We start from the raw sequence: 24,138 nt of genomic DNA, 5'->3' as shown, positions 1-24,138 counted from the left end.
TAATGATATAAAAACACTCTCAAGGAATTATACTTTATTTTTGCAGGGTATACTAATAGGATTTTGAAAACTTCTCCAAATTTATTTCTGCCCCATCCTATACTGAACAAATCACAGCAAGGTTAATTTGAGTTAATGACTTGTGCCTTTCTCCCCCTTTAATGGCTCTTTTACAATTTTCCTAAAATCAGCTCTGCACTTTTTACAATAATCTAAAATACATTTTATTAAAAATAAGAAGAAAATATAAACTTTAGTGTCAGGCCTGCCGCTCTGCCTTGAACTCTGATTTAATTTTGGATGATATTTGGACCGCCAACATTTAGGAAGTCACACATAAAGCATTCAATTGCAAACAAGTTCACAATTTAGAGTTGTTTACATCAAAGACAGCATTTTAAAGCAATTTCCCATAGCACGCTATCCAAGACAACATAAAACAAATTCAATTTCTGAAGAATCAGCTGCTCAAAGAGCCCGAATATATAAACAGTAACTAAATTTCCACACATACAAGAAACTTCAGAGGTAACAGTTATAAGAAGTGATTCTTTAATACATTCTGAAGTAAATCAAAGATCTAGTTGTAGATTTTTGGCTAAAAAAATGTCTCTATCTTTTTTTTTTGGGGGGGGGGGATCTGAGTTCCTGAAACAAATGATTTTTCTTCCCTTCCCTGGTGTTTTTCAGTTTCCTGTAGAGATGAAACCTTTAATTGGAGACTTCAGATTAGTTTTCCTGGTCCAAGTACTCCATGTCTCCTTTAATTCAATAGAAGAGAATATCTGTAGTTCAGAGTTGGATTTTGGAGTCCAAGATCTCTGAGCTTGGTTGTTTCTTGGCAGATTTTTCAAAATCCAACTAGGTGATATCATCAGTGCATAAGCTCAGAGAACATCAAGGATTCCACACTTCTTTAATTTCTTCAGAGATGGTGCTTACCTTCCTCTTAGAGACAAACTCTATGATCACCTAAGTAGTGAGGGATCCAGAGGAATAGTATATTGCTTATGTGAGGAATGATAATATCACACTCAAGAAGAACCCATTGAAAAAAATGTTCGTACTTCTTGCTTGGGAAACAGCTGTTTCCCTGACAGGCTAAAGTACTACAAAGGGTAGGTTGGTTTCACAACACCATCAATGGATGAAGTAACCTCGAAGTGAGATGGATCACAAACAAATTTAAGAAACAAACAAATACATAAATAAATAAGATGGGAGAATTGGAACAATTTCAGGACAAAAATAATAGATGTTGTTTTTTTTAAAAAAAGGGTTACACTTTTCACAGTTAAGAATTGTTCTTAAATGTATGTACAAATTTGAATACAAATGAATCACTATGGAACAATTGTTTATATTATCCTTCCTTCCCAAAAGTTTAAAGCTGCTGTCAATCTACAATACTGTGAATATAAAACTTAATTACAATATTTTGCTGAAATGGTTTTTTTTTTCCCCCTGGGTTCCTAGGGATGGCCCAGATCAAAATTCACCCCAGCTGGGAGTATTCAGTGGGAACACAGCTCTGGAAACTGCCTTTAGCTCCAGTAATCAAGTCCTTCTCAAGTTCCACAGTGATTTCTCCACTGGGGGATTCTTTGTTCTCAATTTTCATGGTCAGTATTCTTCTTCTCATCTAACAAATCATATATGTGTGAGAAAGATAAGGAGAGTCAGACAGCATGGGGTGATTTAAAAGAATATTTTATTTCTATTGTTGTCAGAATAAATTAGATTACTTCAATTGGCATGCTATTTCATTTGATGAAAATCTTTATCAAACATTATTATCTGTAGCAAAAGGAGAGATAAATATTTAATACATGTTACTTGGTTCTGAATGTTTTAAGGGAAAGCCCTAAGCACTTAATCCAGACCACACACTTATAAGTAAGTCTTAAGGGCTTGGGAGTATTAGTGAAACAAGTTGATATTCCAATTTCCTGTCAAAAAAACTTGAACATAGAACATTTTCTCATTTGAAGCTATAGAATGACATCATTTCTGCTGATGTTGTCAGAAAAAAAGACCCATAGAGCAAGAAGAAGTTTCTAAAGAGATTGCTTGTGTTATTTAAGATGCATATTATTCATTTTCATTATTTCAAAGACTTATTTTTGAGAAAGGACACTAATTGTAAGGAAAGTAGATGATATCTTTGGCTATATTGAAAAAGCAAGAAAGTAATGAAGGAGAGTATGTCTTGGCATATGTACAGTTCTGCAGTTCAGCTGTTCAAATCTCACCGGCTCAAGGTTGACTCAGCCTTCCATCCTTCGGAGGTGGGTAAAATGAGGACCCGGATTGTTGTTGGGGGCAATATGCTGACTCTGTAAACCGCTTAGAGAGGGCTGAAAGCCCTATGAAGCGGTATATAAGTCTAACTGCTATTGCTATTGCTATTTCTATACATGCACTTACATATTCTCAATAAGAAATTAAAGTTAACAAAATATTTCCTTCTAATTTGTACAAAGGTAAGCATATATGGACACTATAATTCAATCCCAATATTCCACATGGGAATACAGACCCATATGATCAGTAGCCGTAAATAATATATCTTTCACTTATTTTTTTCACTATTGCCTATTTTTTTACAGATGCCTGTTTGCCATCTGTGTTATAATATTTATACATCATTGCACCTTTTCCTCAAATATTGTTAGTTGGCATTCACCTTATAGTGAAATTTATCTCCAAACCTTTACTAATCTAGTTTTCACTGATTCCGTAGCATATCAGCTTAAGAAGTGCCAGTCTCCTCCAGCAGTTCCTCATGCTGAATTGATTGCTGAAGATGATGATTTTGAAATAGGTAAAAATGTCCATATTACCCCATGTATATACTTATTGCCAATTCAGACTGCTACTTAATTGATGTTATTAGTACATTTCAAATGTTTTATTTCCCTGAAAATTGTAATTATTATTAAATGTTGGAAGATGTGTGGTTTATTTGTATTCACTTAAGTATACTTAGATCAATGTTTCTCAACCTTGGCGACTTTAAGTCCTGTGGACTTCAACTCCCAGAATCCCCCAGCCAGCGCAGCTGGCTGGGGAATTCTGGAAGTTGAAGTCCACAGGACTTAAAGTCACCAAGGTTAAGAAACACTGACTTAGATGGAAGCACTCCATGTTTTTTTATAAAAAGAATGCTTAATGTTTTAAACATTAAATTTCTTAAAATAGAACTTAATAAATCTATACTAATTATCTTTTTTTGCAATCTTTATATCTATTGTATTCCACTCAGAGCTTTTTCACCAAAGAGCAATGTAGAAATACCACTATTAAATAATCAATCAAAAGTCACAACCACTGAGGCTACAGGTGTAAATATATAGTACATTTATGTTGTTTGATTATTTCCAATACAACTGTATTACACGAGTGTTGTTTCGCTCATGGTGACATATTTTTCATTTAAAAAGTGACTCCAAATTCCAGTTCTCCTGGTAGCGGGGCATATTGGCTGGGGAAAAAATTACAAGATTGGAAAGCACACTCAAGATACAGAGAAAATGTTATAAGAAAACAAGGGATATGTGTATACAATAAGTTCTTTCATAAAACAAATGCGTTTCAGTGGGAAAATTGTAACTAAAAAGCAGAAGTTAGCGATCATTCCAGCATGTTTACAAGATATTCCTTTAATTAAAAGTCTAGAAATTAAAACTGTGTTAATGATGAAATACTAAATGTGTATATATAAGTTTTGCTGAAAAAAAACCTTCTCAAAGGCGGATGAATGTAGTTCTGCATAAACATATTTCAGTTTTATGTGCATGTTAAAATTATATTAAAATCCCATTGAATTTAACAAAAAAAAAGTTGCATGATATTCAGGAGAAAGCTGATCCCTTTGTTTCTAGTTGAAACACACATACATACATACATACATACATACATACATACATACATACATATATATATATATATATATATATATAGTGTCACAACCCCTGGTATGCCCCAATTATGGGAGGAAGCTAACTGCTTAATGGCTTAATGGCTAAGACGTCTGCCTAAGATGTAATATAGCACAGGTTCGAATCCCAGTAAGGGTATGGCTAGCTGATGAGAGCTAAATAGCTTGAAATAGATCTATACTAGTCTCCCTTTATTTATTTATTTATCAGCACAAATATAACACACACACACACACACACACATATGTTGTGTTTGTGCTGATAAATAAATAAATAAACAAACACAACACAAAAGCACAAATGTAACAAAGGCAACAGTAAAAATATTGGGTTTCTGTCTGGATGGTCTCTTGTGACGAGCTGATGTACAGAGAATGGAAGTAGTGATCTTCCTCCCATATTTGGGTATACCAAGGGTTGTGACTTTAAATATATATATGTATATATATACGTATGTGTGTGTGTGTGTGTGTGTGTGTGTGTGTGTGTATGTATGAATTGAATTGAATTGATTTTATTTGTAGGCCGCCCTTTTCCCTGAGGGGACTCAGGGCGGCTCACAGAAAACCAGGGAGGGGGGAATACAGCACTAAGACGACAACACATAATAAAATAATAAGCAACATGCATACAACATTCGGGCGGGGTAATGGTCCTTATCCCCAGGCCTGACGGGTGAGCCAGTTCTTCAAGGCTGTGCGGAAGGCCTGGACGGTGGAGAGGGTACGAATCTCTACGGGGAGCTCGTTCCAAAGGGTCGGGGCCGCTGCTGAGAAGGCCCTCCTCCTGGTGGTTGCCAGCCGACATTGGCTGGCCGATGGAATGCGGAGGAGGCCTAACCTATGAGATCTTATAGGTCGTAGGGAGGTAATTGGCAGAAGGCGGTCTCTCAAGTATCCAGATCCACTGCCATGTAGGGCTTTATGGGTGATCAATAGCACCTTGAAGCGCATCCGGAGATCGACAGGTAGCCAGCGCAGCTCGCGGAGGATAGGTGTAATGCGGGTGAATCGGGGTGCACCCGCGATCACTCGCGCGGCTGCGTTCTGCACTAGCTGAAGTCGCCGGATGCTCCTCAAGGGCAGCCCCATGTAGAGCACGTTGCAGTATTCCAGCCTAGAAATCACGAGGGCCCGAGTGACTGTTGTGAGGGCCTCCCGGTTCAGGTAGGGTCGCAACTGGCGCACCAGGCGTACCTGGGCGAATGCCCCCCTGGTCACAGCCGCTATATGATGGTCGAATGACAGCTGTGAGTCCAGGAGGACTCCCAAGTTGCGAACCCTCTCTGAGGGGTGTAAAATTTGACCCCCCAGCCTGAGTGTTGGATTAATGGCCAAATTTTTGGGAGGAAAACACAACAGCCACTCGGTCTTTTCTGGGTTGAGCACAAGCTTGTTAATCCTCATCCAGTCCATGACGGCTTCAAGCCCCCGGTCCATTACGTCAACCGCTTCATTGATTTGGCACGGGGCGGACAGATACAATTGAGTATCGTCCGCGTATTGATGGTATCTAATCCCGTGCCTACGGATGATCTCTCCCAGCGGTTTCATGTAAATGTTAAATAGTAGGGGGGATAAGACCGAACCCTGCGGCACCCCATATTTCAGGGGCCTTGGGGACGATCTTTGCCCTCCCACTAACACCGACTGCGACCTGTCCGAGAGGTAGGAGGAGAACCACCGTAACACGGTGCCTCCCACTCCCACCTCCCGCAGTCTTCGCAGAAGGATACCATGGTCGATGGTATCGAAAGCCGCTGAAAGGTCGAGGAGGACCAGGATGGAGGGGTGCCCTTCATCTCTGGCTCTCCAAAGATCATCCATCAATGCGACCAAGGCGGTTTCAGTGCTGTAACCGGGTCTGAAGCCTGACTGGAAGGGGTCTAGGTAGTCTGCTTCCTCCAAGGACCGTTGGAGCTGGAAGGCCACCACCTTCTCAACAACCTTCCCCAGAAAGGGGAGGTTGGAGACCGGGCGGTAGTTGTTAAGGACAGCTGGATCTAGGGATGGCTTCTTCAGGAGGGGTCTCACCACCGCCGCCTTCAGTGCGGCGGGGAAGTTCCCCTCCCGAAGAGAGGCGGTTACAACCGCCTGGATCCAGCCTCGTGTCACCTCACTGCAGTTAGAAACCAGCCATGAGGGACACGGATCCAGGGCACAGGTGGAGGAACTCACAGCTCTCATGGCCTTGTCCACATCCCCGGGGATAACCTCCTGAAACTCAACCCAGAGCTGTTGAACTTGGTCCCCCTGAGTCTCGGCTGGAACTGCGGGTGTGGAGTCCAAGTCCGTCCGAAACCGAGCAATTTTGTCCGCTAAGAATTGGGCATATTCTTCAGCTCTGCCCTGCAAGGGTTCCCCCGCCTCCCTTTTGTTCAATAGGGAGCGGGTTATCCTGAACAGGGCGGCTGGGCGGGACTCAGCGGATGCGACCAGGGAGGCTATGTGTGATCTTTTAGCTGCCCTAAGTGCCCTAGTATATTCCCTGGTGCAGGTGGTTACCATTGCTCGGTTCGATGCGGACTTGTCGGACCTCCAACGGTGCTCTAGGCATCTCCTCCGGCGCTTCATCTCCCGGAGTTCCTCGGTGAACCAAGGGGGTCTCCGGGATCCGCCGCCTCGGAGGGGCCGCAGTGGCGCAATCCGGTCGAGGGCCTCTGACGCTGCCGAGTGCCACGCAGCAGCCAGAGTTTCTGCCGGACTGTGGGCGAGAGTATCAGGAATAACCCCAAGCTCTGTCTGGAACCTTACTGGCTCCATAAGACGCCTGGGGCGGAACCACCTGGTCGGTTCCTCCTCCCTACAGTGGGGGTTTGGCCTCCGGAAGTCGAGCCTCAGTAGGTAATGGTCTGACCACGACAGGGGTATGATGTCACTCCCCCTCAGACCAAGATCACACATCCACTGCTCCGAGAGAAATACGAGGTCAAGCGTGTGTCCCGCTGAATGGGTTGGGCCTCGGATTACTTGAGTCAAGCCCATGGCTGTCATGGAAGCCATGAACTCCTGCGCCCCATCAGAGTTTTCACCGAGCGACGGCAAATTAAAGTCCCCCAGGACCATCAGCCTAGGGAACTCAATTGCCAGCTCGGCTACTGACTCGAGGAGCGAGGGGAGGGCTGCTGCAACGCTGTTGGGAGGCAGGTACGTTAGCAGCAAACCCACTTGACCCTTGAGGTCCAACTTTAACAGCAAAGACTCACACCCGACAATCTCCGGAGCAGGGACCCTACGAGGAACTAACGACTCCCGGATAACAACGGCCACACCCCCACCCCTTCCCTGGGCTCTCGGCTGATGTAGCACCTGAAATCCTTCTGGGCACAGTTCTACAAGGGGGACTCCTCCCTCTGGGCCCAGCCAGGTCTCAGTAATACATGCCAGGTCTGCCCTCTCGTCTAAAATTAAGTCCCGGACGAGAGGTGCTTTATGTACAACAGACCTGGCATTTAGCGACAACAGCCTGAGACCAGGGTCCTGATTACTTGCGCCATCTGGTCTTGGAGTGGGGCTCCTAGGGCCGGAAGGAGGGATCTCTGTGATGTAGCGAACCCTCCTTCCCCGGTAATGGCCTGCCCTAGAGTCCCCGCCGTATCTGCCCCTCCCTGTCACGACCGCAATACCCCGACCCTCTCCCGTGTCCCGTATGTATGTATGTATGTATGTATGTATGTATAAAATTTGATGTGTGGATCTGGTTGAAGCAATGATGGAAAGATATTGAATATATTGCTGTAATCTATATTTCAATACGTCTCAATTCACTTTTCTTTTTAAATTATTTCAGGAGACTTTGCCAAATACAAGTGTCACCCAGGCTACACTTTGGTTGGAAATGATATGACATTCTGTAAGTTAAAAGACCAACTTCAGTTTGAGGGCTCTCCCCCAGTTTGTGAAGGTATGTATGCAATAATTATACCGTATAGAGTAGGGGTGTCAAACTCGTTTTTATTGAGGGACGCATCACGGTTGTGTTTGATCTTGGGGGCCTGGGGTGGGTGTGGCCAGGGTGGGCGTGGCTATTTCAACATCACTTGTGTCAGGGGTGGCTGTGGAGCGCTCTGCCAGTGAAAGTGGGTTCCCGACCTTCGTTTTTGGCTGTGACCGCCTCTTGCAACCCTCTGCCAGCGAAAAAGAGCTCCATTATCCTGATAGAGGCACTGTAGGCTGTTTCCAGGGTGGCCTGTGGGCCAGATCTAAACACCCTGTGGGCCGGATTCGGCCCCCGGGCCTTGAGTTTGACACTTCTGGTTAAGAGAGATTATGATTAAAAGGTTTTCACATATTGTATTCAAAATTTTAAATTTGCTTTAAATCAAGAATGTGATTATTAAGAAATATAATGGACATGTATTGAAATGGATTCTCAGTATATAAACTTTATTTTTGTTTTCAGAGGTTTTCTATTTGAAACAAATTATCTCTATATCTTGTTTTACACTTCATTATTCATGGACGAGTAGACATTTCAATCCAATATATGTCTCTTTGTCAGAGTTTTTAACGGAGTTATGTTTTAAGAACATGTAATCAAAACAATTTAAATAGTTTTCCCTCTGTGATTTCTATCAATATCTGCCCATGGGTAACAGCAATATGCTATTTTAAAAAAACAACAACAACAGGGAATTGTTTTAGCTCTGAAGGAAGAAAAATGGAAGGATTTCAGAATAAATATAAGAATAGAATATTGTTATCACAGAACATTGCGCAAAATGTCGGAACCAAAATAACGAGAAGAATTTTTTAGCAATAGATATTGGGCCCTATATAAGATGAAGTGGTATAATATTAGAGGCAGCAATTCAGGTGACAAAACATAGAATCAATTGCATTTCAGATTTATATGAAAAGCACAATAAATCTGTCTTTTTTATCGGAAATTCTAGAACCATGCTGTAATACTTTCAATGTATGTGCCGGATTTCCATATGTGCAAAGAAGCTGGCATAGATTCTTGGCATACTGGCATATTATATGAGTTTAAGACAGTGTTTTCTTCTATTGATTAGTGAAACAGGCAGCTTTTTCTGTCTTAAGTTTTATTAAAAGTAAGAATGGTCTACTTATGCTCACTGCTAACAGTTATATCCACCTTAGGCCCATACTCCTTATTTGAGTTTCTAAGTGTAGAGGGCAACCGTTTCTAGGAAACAGCTTTTTAAGTTCATGAAAGTTGCCCACATAATCATTATTCTTCAGTTATCTTCTTAAACATTGTCATTATAGTATAAATATGAAATATGAACCAAGAATCTATAGCATTGTGAAGGATAACTGGATATTCTTCTGGGAATGGTGTAGTTGAGACCTAACAGCTTCTAGGGGGCTAAGCAAATACAGGTGGTGTTATGATAAATTTACATAGCATTTTTTGTTTCATGACAATTTCTTTATTCATTATATTACTGAAAATAGATTCAAGCTAAATAGATTCAAGTAAATATTATTTCAAGAGGGACATTCCTTTAATTTTAGTTCACCATCAAGGTAAAGGCAATTTTTGTATTCAGATCTAGTTTCTGAAGCATGCAGGGTTTTATGAAAGTAACATCTGTTATAATATAACTTGTTTTGAGGAGAAAATCTGCATTTTTATTGATTTTGCTCCAATAAGCAATAAATTTTAAAACTAGATTGAACATCTTTCTTCATATTTATGAAAAAGTGGCAATTTAAGAAAGTAAACTCCTTTATTTCCCTCCCCGCCCCCTTATTTTTCCTGCCTCCCTTGTATTTTATAGCACAGTGCCCAGCAAATGAAATCCATACAGAGTCATCTGGTGTAATCCTCAGTCCAGGATATCCAGGAAACTATCTCAATTCACAAACTTGTGCCTGGACTCTTAAAGTTGAACCAAATTATAACATCACTGTTTTTGTAGAATCGTTTCAAAGTGAAAAGCAATTTGATGAGCTGGAAATCTTTGATGGTGAGATTCTGTTTTTATTTGTTGGTTCAGTAATGTGGAAGGAATTAAAGTTCATACGGGCCTCATTATTCACAGTCTCCTTATCTGCAATTTCACATTTCTAAGTTTTGGAAAATAAAAACCAGACTTTGGTATCCAAGAGGTACCTTCAGATTTTGTCTCCCCCCCCACCCCCCAAAGCAATAAATTTTAGTCAGCTTTTCACACCTCAGTAATTATTTTCATGGACTTGTTGGACACAACCTCATTTTCCAGATAGATAAAATAGAACCTTTGCCAGAACAAGGTCCACCTCTAATATTAAATTGTGTATTTTGGTATTTATAAAAATTGATCTATATCTTTTACTTTTAATCAAAGTATCCAAAAGGGATTCAATGGTGACTCTTCCTTGAAGCATTACTGTACATCTTTTGGAAGATTTCAGCATATCTTTCAAAGTCGTTCGCAGCTATCTATAGATGTGTATACATAGAGTGTTGGTTTCCTTCGCATTCCCAATAGCATGTTGGTTCTACAGGCACACACACACACACACACACACACACACACACACACACACACAACACTCACACTCTTACTTTGAAGCAGCTGTGGAACACATCCAAGGGGAACATCTGCTTTTGTGCTTCAAGGAGAAATGTTTTATCATACTAATCTAGAGTCTGCTTTAAAAGTGTTACACTTCCTTAATAGATTCATTTCCATCACTCCTGAAGAAATGCGATTTCTTGTTGTTGATTATTTTCAGCCTTTGGAAAATGTTTCTTTTCAAACGAACAAGCCCAATGCTTCTTATCCTTATTTAGTCATTCAACATTGACTAATAACCCAATTGTCTACTTACCATTTTAGTTTTTTTAATGTTTGGTTTTTTCTTGTTTGAATTTGTTTGGAAATAATGGCCTCTACTGTACTAAACAGGTTGTTATCCTCATGAAACCTGCCCCCCAATATGATATAGGGGAAAGGTTTCAAGCATGTTCCATCCTGCTTCTATTTAATGTTTTCCCAGTTCTTTCCAAAACAAACCTGTGTATTTACTGTTATTTTTGTTAAAATCAAAAGGTCTAATATTTTCCTACCGTCTTTCTTTTAACAAATATTCCCTTCCTACTAAGAGCAATTTACTGATTTGCTGATCCAAGTTTCAAGTCATAAGGAACCATGTTTTTAACTGATTTTGATCACTTGGTATCTATTAAAAAGAACTATTACTAATACTTTAGGCCACCTTATCATAGAATTTGATGACAAGTCTGTTTTCTAATGCATGCAAATAATGCACTGCATCCAATTTTCAAATTAGTCTAAATGGCACTAATTACACGAGTCCTTACTGGAATTCAGGCCCCATTTTAATTTGACAAGCACTGGGAAAAAGTGTTATTAAAATAATTATTATTTCAAGGCATTTCCAGTAACGACAAGGTATGTGACCGGATTATTAATATTTTGATATATTTTGTGCAGGTTCTTCTGGACAAAGCCCGATGTTGGTTGCCTTAAGTGGAAATCATACTGGGCAACTTAATTATACAAGCAAATCCAATCAGTTCTACCTCCGTTGGTCAACTGACCATGCAACTACTAAAAAAGGATTCAAGATACGTTATTCAGGTTAGTAGTAAAGTCAGCATTAAAGTCCTGCTTATAATGTACTCATCAAAAAGAGAAGACTTGTAGGAATGTGCAGAGATCCCATACCAATAAATAGCAAATACCTCTTGCAAAATTCTCTGGGTTTTCGCTACCTGATGTCTACTTATTTAGTAGAGCTACTGATAAAACTGATTTCTAGTAAGCCTATCCAGAGCTTTGCCAGTCAGAACAGATAATGCTGGTCTGAAATAACCAATTATCTTATTTAAAATTATTTGTCCCTACTTTCATTTCCTCCTGTTCAATATTTTAATATTTAATATTTTAATTTTATTGTATATACATATGTCTAAATTTTATAATAATATTAAATACTTTTTAATATTTAAATGAAATATATATGTAATGCACAAAGACCTACATATACATATATAATAGTTGAACTTAAACTTTTTAAACAAAAGTTCTCATTATATTTCTAGGTTTTGATTTTTAAATAGTTTGAAATTTTTGCTATTGTCTATCTTTCAGTGTGCTCAGGAATTTCAAATATTTGTTGGTTCCAAGTGATAGCTCTCACAATAATGAAATGTTTCGCCCATATTTAATACTTATCATTTTTTTATGAAAAACCTGACGCAAAATGTTTGGAGTGGTTTAACCTAGCTAGATGGAGAAACATTTCCCAAAAGTTTCCAAGAGACAGGGAAGCTTACATTTGTAATTACTTTTGTTCACATTTTAAAAATGATTGTAGCTTGTTCATGGGATACATTTTCTGCATCAGAGTACTATGGAAATGTTACTGTTTTCTGAGAGAGAGGGGGGAGAGGGAGAGAGGGAGGGAGAGAGAGAGGGAGGGAGGGAGAGGGAGGGAGGGAGAGAGAGGGGGAGAGGGAGGGAGGGAGAGGGGGAGAGAGGGAGGGAGAGGGGGGAAAGAAGGGAGAGGGAGGGAGGGGAGAGGGAGGGGAGAAGAAAGAGGGAGAGGGAGGGAGGGGAAGAGTGGGAGGGAGAGAGAGGGGGAGAGAGGGAAAGAGAGAGGGGGAGGGAGAGAGAGGGAGGGAGAGAGAGGGAGGGAGAGAGAGAGGGAGGGAGGGAGAGGGAGAGAGAGAGGGAGAGAGAGGGGGGAGAGAGGGAGGGAGAGGGGGAAAGAAGGGAGAGGGAGGGAGGGGAGAGGGAGGGAGAGAAGAAAGAGGGAGAGAGAGGGAGGGAGAAGGAGAGTGGGAGAGAGAGGGGGGAGAGAGGGAAAGAGAGAGGGGGAGGGAGAGAGAGGGAGGGAGAGGGAGGGAGAGAGAGGGAGAGGGGGGGAGAAAGAGGGGGGAGAGAGGGAGAGAGGAGGGAGGGAGAGAAAGGGGGAGAGAGAGGGAGAGAGGGTGGGAGGGAGAGAGGGAGGGGGAGAGAGGGGGAGAGAGGGGGAGTGAGTGAGAGGGGGAGAGAGAGAGGGAGAGAGAGAGGGAGGGAGAGAGAGAGGGAGAGAGGGAGGGAGAGGGGAGAGAGGGATAGAGAGAGGGAGAGTGGGAGGGAGAGAGGGAGGTGGAGAGAGGGAAAGAGAGAGGGGGGAGGAAGGGAGAGAGGGAGGGAGGGGAGGGGGAGGGAGAGATGGAGGGAGAGATGGAGGGAGGGGAGAGGGAGGGAGGGAGAGAGAGGGAGAGAGAGAGGAAGGGAGAGAGAGGGGGGGAGGAAGGGAGAGAGGGGAGGAGAGGGGGAGAGAGAGAATACGTCACAGAACACCCTGAACAAACAATAAGCAATGCAACCAAAACTCTTGTACACCACTGCAGAGAATGAAGGGAGCTGTGAAAACTTGAAATGCATTCCACTATTGTAACTGACTATATGTGAATGACTGGAGATCATTACTCCTTGATTATTTTAATTTTCTACTGTGCCAATATTGTATATGATGTGTTATTTCTATATGAAAATGTAGTTACCAAAGGAGCCAGAAAATCAATAACCAGAAAATGTACATTTGGGTGATTGATGATTTTCAAAGAGACTGCTCCCCTTTCTAATCTTGTGAATTCTTTTTCACTGACAGATTTTGAAGCATTTGTATGATTCCTTTGTCCTATTTTTAACCTACATTAAAAAATATCCAGATGTGCATTCCTTGCAGAGAACACATTCCTACGTCAATTAAAAACATTACAAAAGAAAGATGATCTCAGTAATTTAGGGTTATGAATTAAATCTGATATTCAGTACCAATAACTTTTTGTAGTCTACCAAAATGGTTTCTGTTGAAGTGGGCTAAACCTGAAAGGAAATCATTATTTAGAGATAAAACCTAAGGGCATGGTATTGAATAATTACATCGCCAAAATTGCATGTCTCTGTGGGGGGATGAAAAAGGAACCAACTTATAAAATAAGCAGCATTTCATCATGCAAACTTCTGACATCATGATCCAAGTGGACACAAATGCATGTTTCATCTTCTTTTAGACTTACTTTATTCCAAATGCCTATGAACTATAGAAATGTAATAATAATCTATTTTTCTATGTTGTAAAAATAATTTGCAGTTTTTAGAATGACCCCGCATAGGAAAAAGTATTTGAAATCAGTGCCATATAACAATGGGTTTATTTTAAGTTATATTTATTTCCCATCTAGAAATATTTTATTTTTATTTGCCAGTTATATGAAAAAACAAAACCTGAGAGTTTTCTTGTAGGGGAGATGGGTGACATAAAAATTTAATAACAATAGATAGACAAGTAGATAGAGATAGATAGATAGATAGATAGATAGATAGATAGATAGATAGATAGATAGATAGATGATAGATAGATAGATAGATAGATAGATAGATAGATAGATAGATAGATAGATAGATAGACAGACCGATAGATAGATAGATAGATAGATAGATAGATAGATGATAGATAGATGATAGATGATGATAGATAGATAGATAGATAGATAGATAGATAGATGATAGATAGATAGATAGATAGATAGATAGATAGATAGATAGATGATAAATAGATAGATAGATAGATAGATAGATAGACAGACAGACAGACAGACAGACAGACAGACAGAAGTGTGAACATCTTAGCATAATGTTACTTTTTATTTTAAAAGTGGGCAAAATTTCACTTCAATTAATGAAAAGGAAACAATTTTCTCCACAGTACAACTTAGAAAATTCAATAGTACTTTATGAAAAAGATACCTTTATTATATGAAAGCATACTAACTGAAAGCTAATTACAATATTTTTGTTTGTATGTGGTTTACCGCATCCAAAGAAAATTGCAGACTGTCTCAATGGATTGCAAATGAAAAGGGAGAAAATATCACAAACAAGATTATCAGTATTGTTTGTCTGACTATCTTTGCAAGCGTTGCTGAAAAAATAGCAAGCTAAATATCTCCAGCAGGTTCCTTTTTATACACTGCTCTAATTTTTAGCAGTAATAAGCTCTAACAAAGAACAGTTATGTAAGTGGCTTAATACAAATATATACTGTATATGTTGCATAGATTTCGGTCCTGAAATGGATTGCTTGTATGTCAGATTCAGAAGATTTCATTTCCGTCTCCCTATCCAAGGTGTCACTTTGGATATCATGATGGGCAGCATATAAATTTAATGAATGAATGGATGAATGATAGGCAGTATCACTGATAGATTTATTTTCTTTCCAGAATTACTAAGTATAATTTTGACTGGTTATTCTACTGGAAAAGATGTATTATCAGAATGATTCTGATTTTATATTTATAAACAAGCACAGGTAAATTGAGATGCTAATCCTAAAAATGGCATATATCCTGAGCTTCCTTTAGCAATAGCAGTTAGCAATAGCAGTTAGACTTATATACCGCTTCATAGGGCTTTCAGCCCCCTCTAAGCGGTTTACAGAGTCAGCATATCACCCCCAACAACAATCCGGGTTCTCATTTTACCCACCTCGGAAGGATGGAAGGCTGAGTCAACCCTGAGCCGGTGAGATTTGAACCGCCGAACTGCAGAACTGCAGTCAGCTGAAGTAGCCTGCAGTGCTGCATTTAACCACTGCGCCACCTCGGCTTTATTTTGTAGTCACCTCTCCCATGCCAGGGATGCCTAGCAAGACAAGGCCCCTCTCTCTGCTTTCTAAATTGATATGATGTTGACCTTCACAAAGCACAAGAGGAAAAACACTATTCTGAAAATGAAAAAAAAAAGATTTTTATTCTATAGTTATCTTTTTTTTCTTTCTTAAATGTGTTTTTATTTTTCATTTCATTTTCGTACAGTCACATATATACTGTGCACAACCGGGGCCATATAACATTAAACAATAAACACAGCCATTCCTCTTGTCGACAATACCCCCCAAAATAGAAACCCAATGTACCTCTTTGACCCTCCATACACCCTTTCTTTCACCCCCCTCCAACTTTCCATCTTCCCTCCATCCTTCCCCTCTACCCTACTTCCCCTCCCCCTCTGCCACTCCTCTCTCCCGATACACTCCCTCCCTTCCTTCTCACCCTCCCTCCAGTCCTCTCTCCCACCCTCGCGACCCATCTTTCTTCTATCCCTCTACTCCTCCCTTCGGTGTATTTCTACTATCTATTAATATATTCAGCTTGTCCTATTTTTACAGTGGAATTAAAGAGCAACAGTATACAAGTGCAATCACGTTACTTTAAAATCTAACACATACTATATATCCCCCCTCCCCCCAACACCCCACCTCCCTTCCCCCCTGACTTCCCAGAGCCCGTAAACAGTATAGGTTTTTAACAAACACAGTCTAAAATATATTGAGACAAAGGAAATTAAAAAAAAGAAGTTAATAACATCTCTGCATTGAACTATTGTATAGTTATCTTGTTCAAGGATTAGTTTAAAAAGTATAAAATGTTCCTATGGATGTTGAAAATTTGGGAAAGACCTTTGTAGCACCGTTAACTCCAAACTGCAAGCGAATAACTTTTTAGGATTCAAATACCTAACTGCATGCATAAGGCAAGCAGCTCGGTAGTACAGCTCAGCTTAAACTTTCTCCTGCTTCACAAACAGCATGACCTGAAAAGCTGCATACTTTTCTTCATGTCATGTAAGTTTTACATCAGATGCAGGAGAGACAGCAGGAGAAAGGACTAACAGCGAGCAGCGGGGTAAGCAATTGGGCTTGAATCTTAATAAGGAAAGTCAATAGCATAAAAAATGGGAAAGGAAATGGGGGGGGCAGAAAAGCTATTGATGCTATGGCAGCTGTGATGGAGCCAGCAGGCCACCACATAACTATCAGCCTATTGGAATGATTTACTGCCTCCCCGCTTTCCTTCTTGTTTCGACAAACGTGACTTTGCACAAGGTTTGGCAAATAGCATATGTCCGGAATATTGTGTGGAGTTTGTTGAAGTGATCAGTGACAGATTCTAAAATCAAAAGCGTTGTTGCGGAATTCAGTCGTGTTGTCGCAAAATGTGAAGGGACATGCAAACAAGCCTCAGGAAGAAAGAAAACTCTATCTAGTAACAATCGGGTGAACCTTTCTGGATACAGTTGTAATGGTGTACAGGAATGATAGCAATAGCAATAGCAGTTAGACTTATATACTGCTTCATAGGGCTTTCAGCCCTCTCTAAGCAGTTTACAGAGTCAGCATATCGCCCCCACAGTCTGGGTCCTCATTTCACCCACCTCGGAAGGATGGAAGGCTGAGTCAACCTTGAGCCGGTGAGATTTGAACCGCTTAACTGCAGATAACAGTCAGCTGAAGTGGCCTGCAGTACTGCACCCTATCCACTGCGTCACCTCAGCTCTATGATCTTGGGAAACAGTAGAAAGAGCCACAGACTAGATGTCCGTTAGATAGGAGGCAGCTCAGCTAGGTCTGCAGAAGGACTGGGTCCATGGAAAACATCTGAGAAGGGACCCCTCTAGTTTCTTGTACTGCAAGGGCAAAGGAGGAGAGACTTGCAAGATTCTGTGACCTTATAACAAGTTTAGAGCTAATACTTCTGGGCATTTTCAGTCTGGTCCCTTACAAGGTTGACAAAAGTGCATTTTTTTAATGGATCATTAAAAAAATAGTGAGGTGTTCTGTCCCCCTTCCTTCGCTCATTCAAAGACAGTCAGACAGACTTAAAAGGAAAGAACTTTATCAGCCTCGACTCACGCTGGCTGCGAGCCCAAAAATAAACATAAATAAAGTCTCTGGCAAGAAGATAAAAGAATGCAAAAACAAAACTCTTACAAAGCAATTCACTTCTCCAAGTGTCTCCTTGAATCAGGGTTACAGAAAGCAAATCACTTATCCAAGTGTCTCTCACAAACAAACCACGACTGATGAATGAACGAACAAGTGAAAGTTGACTTCTGCAACCAGGACGTGGCACCATCCGTCCTTTTATCTCCAAAAGACGACACTAACGAGCCCCAGCTGCATTGTTAATCCTGCATCCCGACTCAACTCACAGCAAACTTCTGCTGAGTCACAACAGTGAGGATACCTTTAAATGAGAGTGGACTCCTGGCAACTGACTGGACTAGTTGGCAAGATATGCAGAAGTAGCTTCTGCATTATTCTAAGAAGGAGGCATTGGCAACATTTGCACAAGTGGCTTGTTGATGCCTTCTTCCTTGGCTGAAAGAATCAGTGGCCCAAAGTTCCCCCCTCTGATTTTGTGCCTAAGGCAGGAATAGAACTCACAGTATGCTGGTTTCTAGTCTAGTACCTTTCTGATGGACTAAATAGATTAAAACTAGGATCAGTACGTTAGTTTTACAGGTATAAACTATTCAGGTGCAAAGCCTGAAATAGAATGACTAAATTTCTGAAGCTGTGACTCTTCTAAACCAGGGCTGTCAAACTCTCACACCCATGCTTGGTTTTGGGGAAAAAGTCCCAAAATGTCACATGACGCCCCCGTGACAATGTGAGTTTGACACCCCTGTTCTAAACATTTTAGCTCTTTAGGCTTTAATCAAGAAGGTTTCAGTAGTAATGAGAGCTGCTTGATTCACTTCCTCCCATCATACTGTCCCAAACCACTTCACAGAGATATTTATATGCCATAAACAACATTTTTCCTTCCATAGTCTATGCTTGAACACCATTTTAGCATTACATTTTCACTCAGATCTTCACTCATGTTCTTATGTATTTTCAGAAATTTGTTAGAAAACACTTTTGCAAATACAGATGGACTGCATGTGTCCTGGGGACTTTTGTCAGATAGGTGAAGGAAAGAATGAGCAATGGAGAAGGGGAAGATAAATATCAGGTTTCTAAGTATTCTGTGATGACCTTCCCAGTGGTATAGATGGAAATATATCAGGTTTCTCAACAGTAACCTGGGGGAAGGAAATGAAATATGAATGTTCACACTGAAAGCAAAAAAGGAACAGCAAAATAGGCTATTTTCCATTGACCCAATGTCCCATTTAGGAAGTAGGATTATTGCTCACCTAGCTCTGTTATTGAACTATACAATTTTTCACAGGGGTTTTTCACAGCAGTACCTGGAGATGTTGATATTGAAACAAAAAACTTTCTTTAGAGTGCAGCTATGAACCTTCCAGTGGGTTTATTCAGGACTACTTGGATCTTTGTTTGCATCTCCAAATTAATTTTGTAAGCCATCTACAATCACAGAAGTGAGATGGAAGGCAATATAAATTTACAACTAAATTTACAATTAAAATATTTATTTATTTATTATTTATTTATTTAATTAATTTGTATGCCGCCCACTCTCAAAGAGACTCAGAGCGCCTTACAAGTAAAAAGGGAAAGGGAAGGACATACAAAAACAAGACAACATTAAAAGATCACAACATTCACAACATTAGGATGGGGCTGGACGAAATCAACAGCCCCAGGCCAGCCGGAACAGCCAGGTCTTGGTCGCTTTGCGGAAGGCCGGAAGGGTAGTAAGGGTCTGGATCTCCATGGGGAGATCGTTCCATAGGGCCGGAGCAGCTACAGAGAAGGCCCTCCCCCGGGGAGTCGCCAGCCGACATTGACCGGCAGATGGAATCCGGAGGAGGCCTAATCTGTGCGATCTTATAGGCCTCGGGGAGGTAATTGGCAGGAGGCGGTCTCTCAGGTAGCCAGGTCCGATACCATGGAGGGCTTTAAAAGTAACGACTAGCACCTTGAAGCATGTCCGGAGACTAATGGGAAGCCAGTGCAGCTCGCGGAGGATAGGTGTGACGTGGGTGTACCTAGGTACACCCACTATCGCTCGTGCGGCTGCGTTCTGGACTAACTGGAGTCTTCGAACACTCTTCAAGGGCAGCCCCATGTAGAGCCCGTTACAGTAATCCAGTCTTGGATTATTTTATTTAAATAAATAAAACCATACATAAATAGCTACTCAATACATATTCAAAATTAATGATTGCAGAAACAGTGGCTCCAAACTAATTTTCTAATATCAATCTTTTAGTATTGAGAAGATATAATGATAGGAGAAAATATTTGTACCTTAGACTTAAATTGTAAGGGTTTGGGGAGCTCTCTCAATTTGGTTGTTTCTTGCAGGTATTTCACTACCACCCTAAATAACATCATCAGTGCACTGAGAAGTTGTGTTTGAAAAATAAGTTGGCAATGCCTGCTGTTAAATCTTTAAAGCCATAGACAAGAAAGCAGGATTTCTTATGGTCAGAGATATACGCCAAGTAATCCCTGTAGCATTTTACTGAAGCAAACAATTTTATTCAGATTTTGAATAATGTTATTACAGTATTCAAATACTTGCATACTTTAGGATTGAATGTTTATTGGCATAAAATGTCTTTTCTGTCTTAAATATGCAATCTTATATTTATGCATGGATGCTTTTATAACATGATGATATGTATGTTTTCTAACAGATGTATTCCTCTACATACAGTAACTGTTAATTCTAAATAAAAATACATAGAATTTCAATCTAAATTCAAATGCAGCATTTCCATAACAAAGATCTGTGTGTAGAAATAGCAACACCAGAAAAAACGTAAAGAAAAACTACCAATCTAAATGATATAACCTTGACTGAAAATTTGACCATGCAACTCGTAGCAAGTGACATGAAAACCGAATGTGGAAAACAGATTTCCGTTGGGTTGTTTACACTTTCTGTGGCAGCTTTTCTATAGAGATAGTGTCACTTCATTATTCAGGCAGTTACTGATTATTTTTTTAGGCTTTTTCATATGAAAAATATGAAATGAGGAAAATTGGAAATGCCATTAATGCTTTGACAAAATTGTCAGATAAAAAATTAGAATTATTAGCAGAAGGGGGTCATCCACAATTTTCTTATTGAGAGATAAGTTTATTACAGTTTTTTTTAAAAGGTTCCTATCTTTTCAGTGCAAATGACTGAAAAAGAAGCATATGATTAATGATTACTAAGAATAAAAACACCGTGGAAGAGAAAAGCTCAAACAACTCTGATTATAAATAGACTGAAATTAAAGTGGGCTCCTACAGCACTTCATTATTCATGGTAGCACTGATAAACCCGTATTAACGTTATATGCTAATATATACAGTAAGAATCTTTTACAAAGAGACATCTTTGCTTTTTAAAGTTATAAATATTATTATTATTTCCTGCATAATGTTTTAATAGATTCATTTTATCTCCACTCACCTGCCAGGTGGAGAGCCAAAGGTGTGCATTAGGTGTTCCTTAAGGTCATACATGAATGTGTTTGTTTAAGAAAATTTGGGTCTGTGTGTGTAGAAAACAGAAATTTTGGCAGAACGGATAACAAAGTCATTCATTAGATAGTTTTCCAATTTTCTCATTTTCTAGTCATTTTTTAAAAGACAATGGTCCTCTTAAAGGACATGGGAACATCTTATATTTTATTCAGAGCCGTGGTGGCGCAGTGGTTAAATGCAGCACTGCAGGCTACTTCAGCTGACTGTTGTTCTGCAGTTCGGCTGTTCAAATCTCACCGGCTCAAGGTTGACTCAGCCTTCCATCCTTCCGAGGTGGGTAAAATGAGGACCCGGATTGTTGTTGGGGGCAATATGCTGACTCTGTAAACCGCTTAGAGAGGGTTGAAAGCCCTATGAAGCGGTATATAAGTCTAGCTGCTATTGCTATTGCTATTTCTATACATGCACTTCAATGGTGGGTTTCAAAAATTGTTCGAACCTACTCTGTGGGTGTGGCCTCCTTTGTGGGAGTGGCTTGCTGCCAATGTGACCGGATGGGAGTGGCTTGCTGCCCATGTGACCGGATATGAAGATGTTGACGACGCTTGTCAGAACCACCTTAAATTACTTCACACACAGCACTGGCATGCATAAGAATATGATGTAAACTTGTTTTTTAAAAGGCATCTTTGGTTTGCGTTAAAACAACTTCAACACATGCAATGTTCTGATTGTTGGGGGCAATATGCTGACTCTGTAAACCACTTAGAGAGGACTGAAAGCCCTATGAAGTGGTATATAAGTCTAACTGCTATTGCTATTGCTATTCATTAAGCCTCCCTTTTCTTCCCCATTGTCTTCTTCCCTGTGCATACACAAATATTCCTGACTTCCATATTATATTTGGATGTCTTATGCAATTTTGTTGTGAGCGGGGGAATGAACTAGAACTGAACAATATCTTGAGTTGAATTTGACATTCTAAATATGTTCCCCTTGCATTTACAGAAGAGGTAACTAAAGCATTTGTTTGCGTTACCAGTTATAGCCCTGTCTGGTGCTGGTAGCCCTGGTGGCATTACTTCATGCCTTAATCAGCTTGAGGATGGACAATTGTGCACTCAATCAGGCTGCCTTTGGAGACGAACGGGAAGCTGTAGCTGATGCAAAATGCAGCAGGCAAATTACGATGGGAGACAATCCTTCCAGTGTAGAATAACATCTAATGTAGAGCTGTTCCGTGGCTAACACTTCCAGCGTCCAATTCAGAGTGCTTTGAACCTCCAAAGCTCTCTATTGCACGTTTCTGGAATACCTCAGGCAACGCCTTGCCAGAACTGAGTTGGTTGGTTGGCATGGCCATGGAGAAAATTGTTGAGAGCCTCCCTCTTCCCCTGCCACAAATTAAACAGTGTGTGGATATGAAGATTGTGAAAAGGAGATGTGGAGGAGTGGGGGGGGAGGGTTAGGCTATCAAGTGGTTGAGTCCTTCTGACTATCTTTCTAAGTTCATCAAAGTGTACTATTCCGAAGTCAATTATTGGCATATGACTACAGATTCTCCTCCCTGTACTGTCTGAAAATCTAACAAATTCACTGGGGTCCCAGTTTATTTCATCAACCATTTTCTCTAAATTTGCAAGGATTAGATTCAGGGTAGCAGTCTTGAGGACACATGTCAGATTATATTTGACCAGATTTTAGATTACTGGTTTATATTCGGAAAGTATTGCTTTATACTAGACTAAAAAAGTGTTCCAAGAATATGCTGCTGATTATGCTGGATTCTGTGATATGTTTTCATACTATGGTGTATTTAATTATATTTGTGTGTTTTTAATTTCTTATGTCTTATATTACATTTGTAAGTTTTCTTGAGACACCAGTGTTCACTGTCCTCATATTCAACTTTTCCATAAAAGGTTTGCTATAATTCATCAAAAGTCTTGATTTGGAATAGATTAGTGCATTGATTGCTTAATCAGCCACAAAGTTCAAACTTTGGGTATGAGTTATTTAATTAATTACTTATTAAACATTTTACTTTAAAGGGAAATAAATTACAATCCAATTTTTGAAAACGTATATCTTCTGCCTGTGTAGTAAACCTGGTGCAAACGAATATAGTGTAGTTGTTTATTCAGTACAACAACTGGGAAACAAGTCATATAGATCTAATATTGCCTCAATACAGAATGAGACTTTACAGTGGGAGAAAGCACTCCAGGGACTACCCCAATACGAAGTGTGCATATCATCTGATTAATGTTATCAAGACATTTTACATGCAAGGATTTTAACAGCTTTAATATTTCCCTAAATAAATTTGTAATTAAAATTTAAAATTTAATAGTGGATTGAAATGCCTCTTGTCTGAAAGATACATTTCTTAAAAAAATTTTAAAAAAATTCCAGGTTTTAATCTCTAGACTGGAAATATAAGTGATGAGATGAGTATCATTCTTTAAATGGCTTTGAAGGAAGTTTAGATTTTAGAAGAGTTGTCTTCCGTCTTTTTGGTAATATATTGCTTTTAATTTTATTACTTTGATCCTGTATAGCTCCATACTGCGGCTTAAATCATATTGTGAAGAATGGTGGAATTGTAAATAAAACCAAGGGCACAGTTGGCAGTATAATTCGCTACTATTGTAAATCTGGATACAGGATAATTGGTCATAGCAATGCAACTTGCAGACATCACCCAAATGGCATGTATCAGTGGGATTCTCCTCCACCTCTTTGCCAAGGTAAGACTTAACTCTGTGTGTGTGTGTGTGTGTGTGTGTGTGTGTGTGTGTAAGGGAGAGGGGAGGGGGAATGAATTTTGGATTTAGGAGTTGACAAATTTCCGTTCTAAGATAATTATGTATTGTACCATTTGAGTTTCCAAGCCAACAGAACACAAAGGCTCTCTAGGGCATGCTACAAAAAGTATTCAGTTAATATGGCAACTGAAACACTGAAGAAGAAAAAGGGTTGCTTTAGCAAATGTTCAAGTCATTATATCATTTCAAAAGCAATTTTAATCTTGAGATTTC

General features: G+C 40.0%; 1 protein-coding gene across 1 annotated transcript in view; it reads left to right on the top strand.

The window, feature by feature from the left end:
* CSMD1 (CUB and Sushi multiple domains 1) overlaps positions 1-24,138 on the top strand; it is a 982,247-nt gene that overhangs the window by 885,236 nt on the left and 72,873 nt on the right. The window contains exons 44-49 of the mRNA XM_032215147.1: positions 1,477-1,622; positions 2,744-2,824; positions 7,731-7,844; positions 9,691-9,879; positions 11,353-11,499; positions 23,659-23,847. Coding sequence (XP_032071038.1) covers positions 1,477-1,622; positions 2,744-2,824; positions 7,731-7,844; positions 9,691-9,879; positions 11,353-11,499; positions 23,659-23,847 — 866 coding nt within the window. The remainder of the gene's footprint in view (positions 1-1,476; positions 1,623-2,743; positions 2,825-7,730; positions 7,845-9,690; positions 9,880-11,352; positions 11,500-23,658; positions 23,848-24,138) is intronic.

The sequence above is a fragment of the Thamnophis elegans genome, chromosome 4 (assembly GCF_009769535.1).
Source record: "Thamnophis elegans isolate rThaEle1 chromosome 4, rThaEle1.pri, whole genome shotgun sequence".
Lineage (NCBI taxonomy): Eukaryota > Metazoa > Chordata > Lepidosauria > Squamata > Colubridae > Thamnophis > Thamnophis elegans.
The sequence above is the reverse complement of the archived record's forward strand: the minus strand, read 5'-3'. Positions and strand labels throughout refer to the sequence as shown.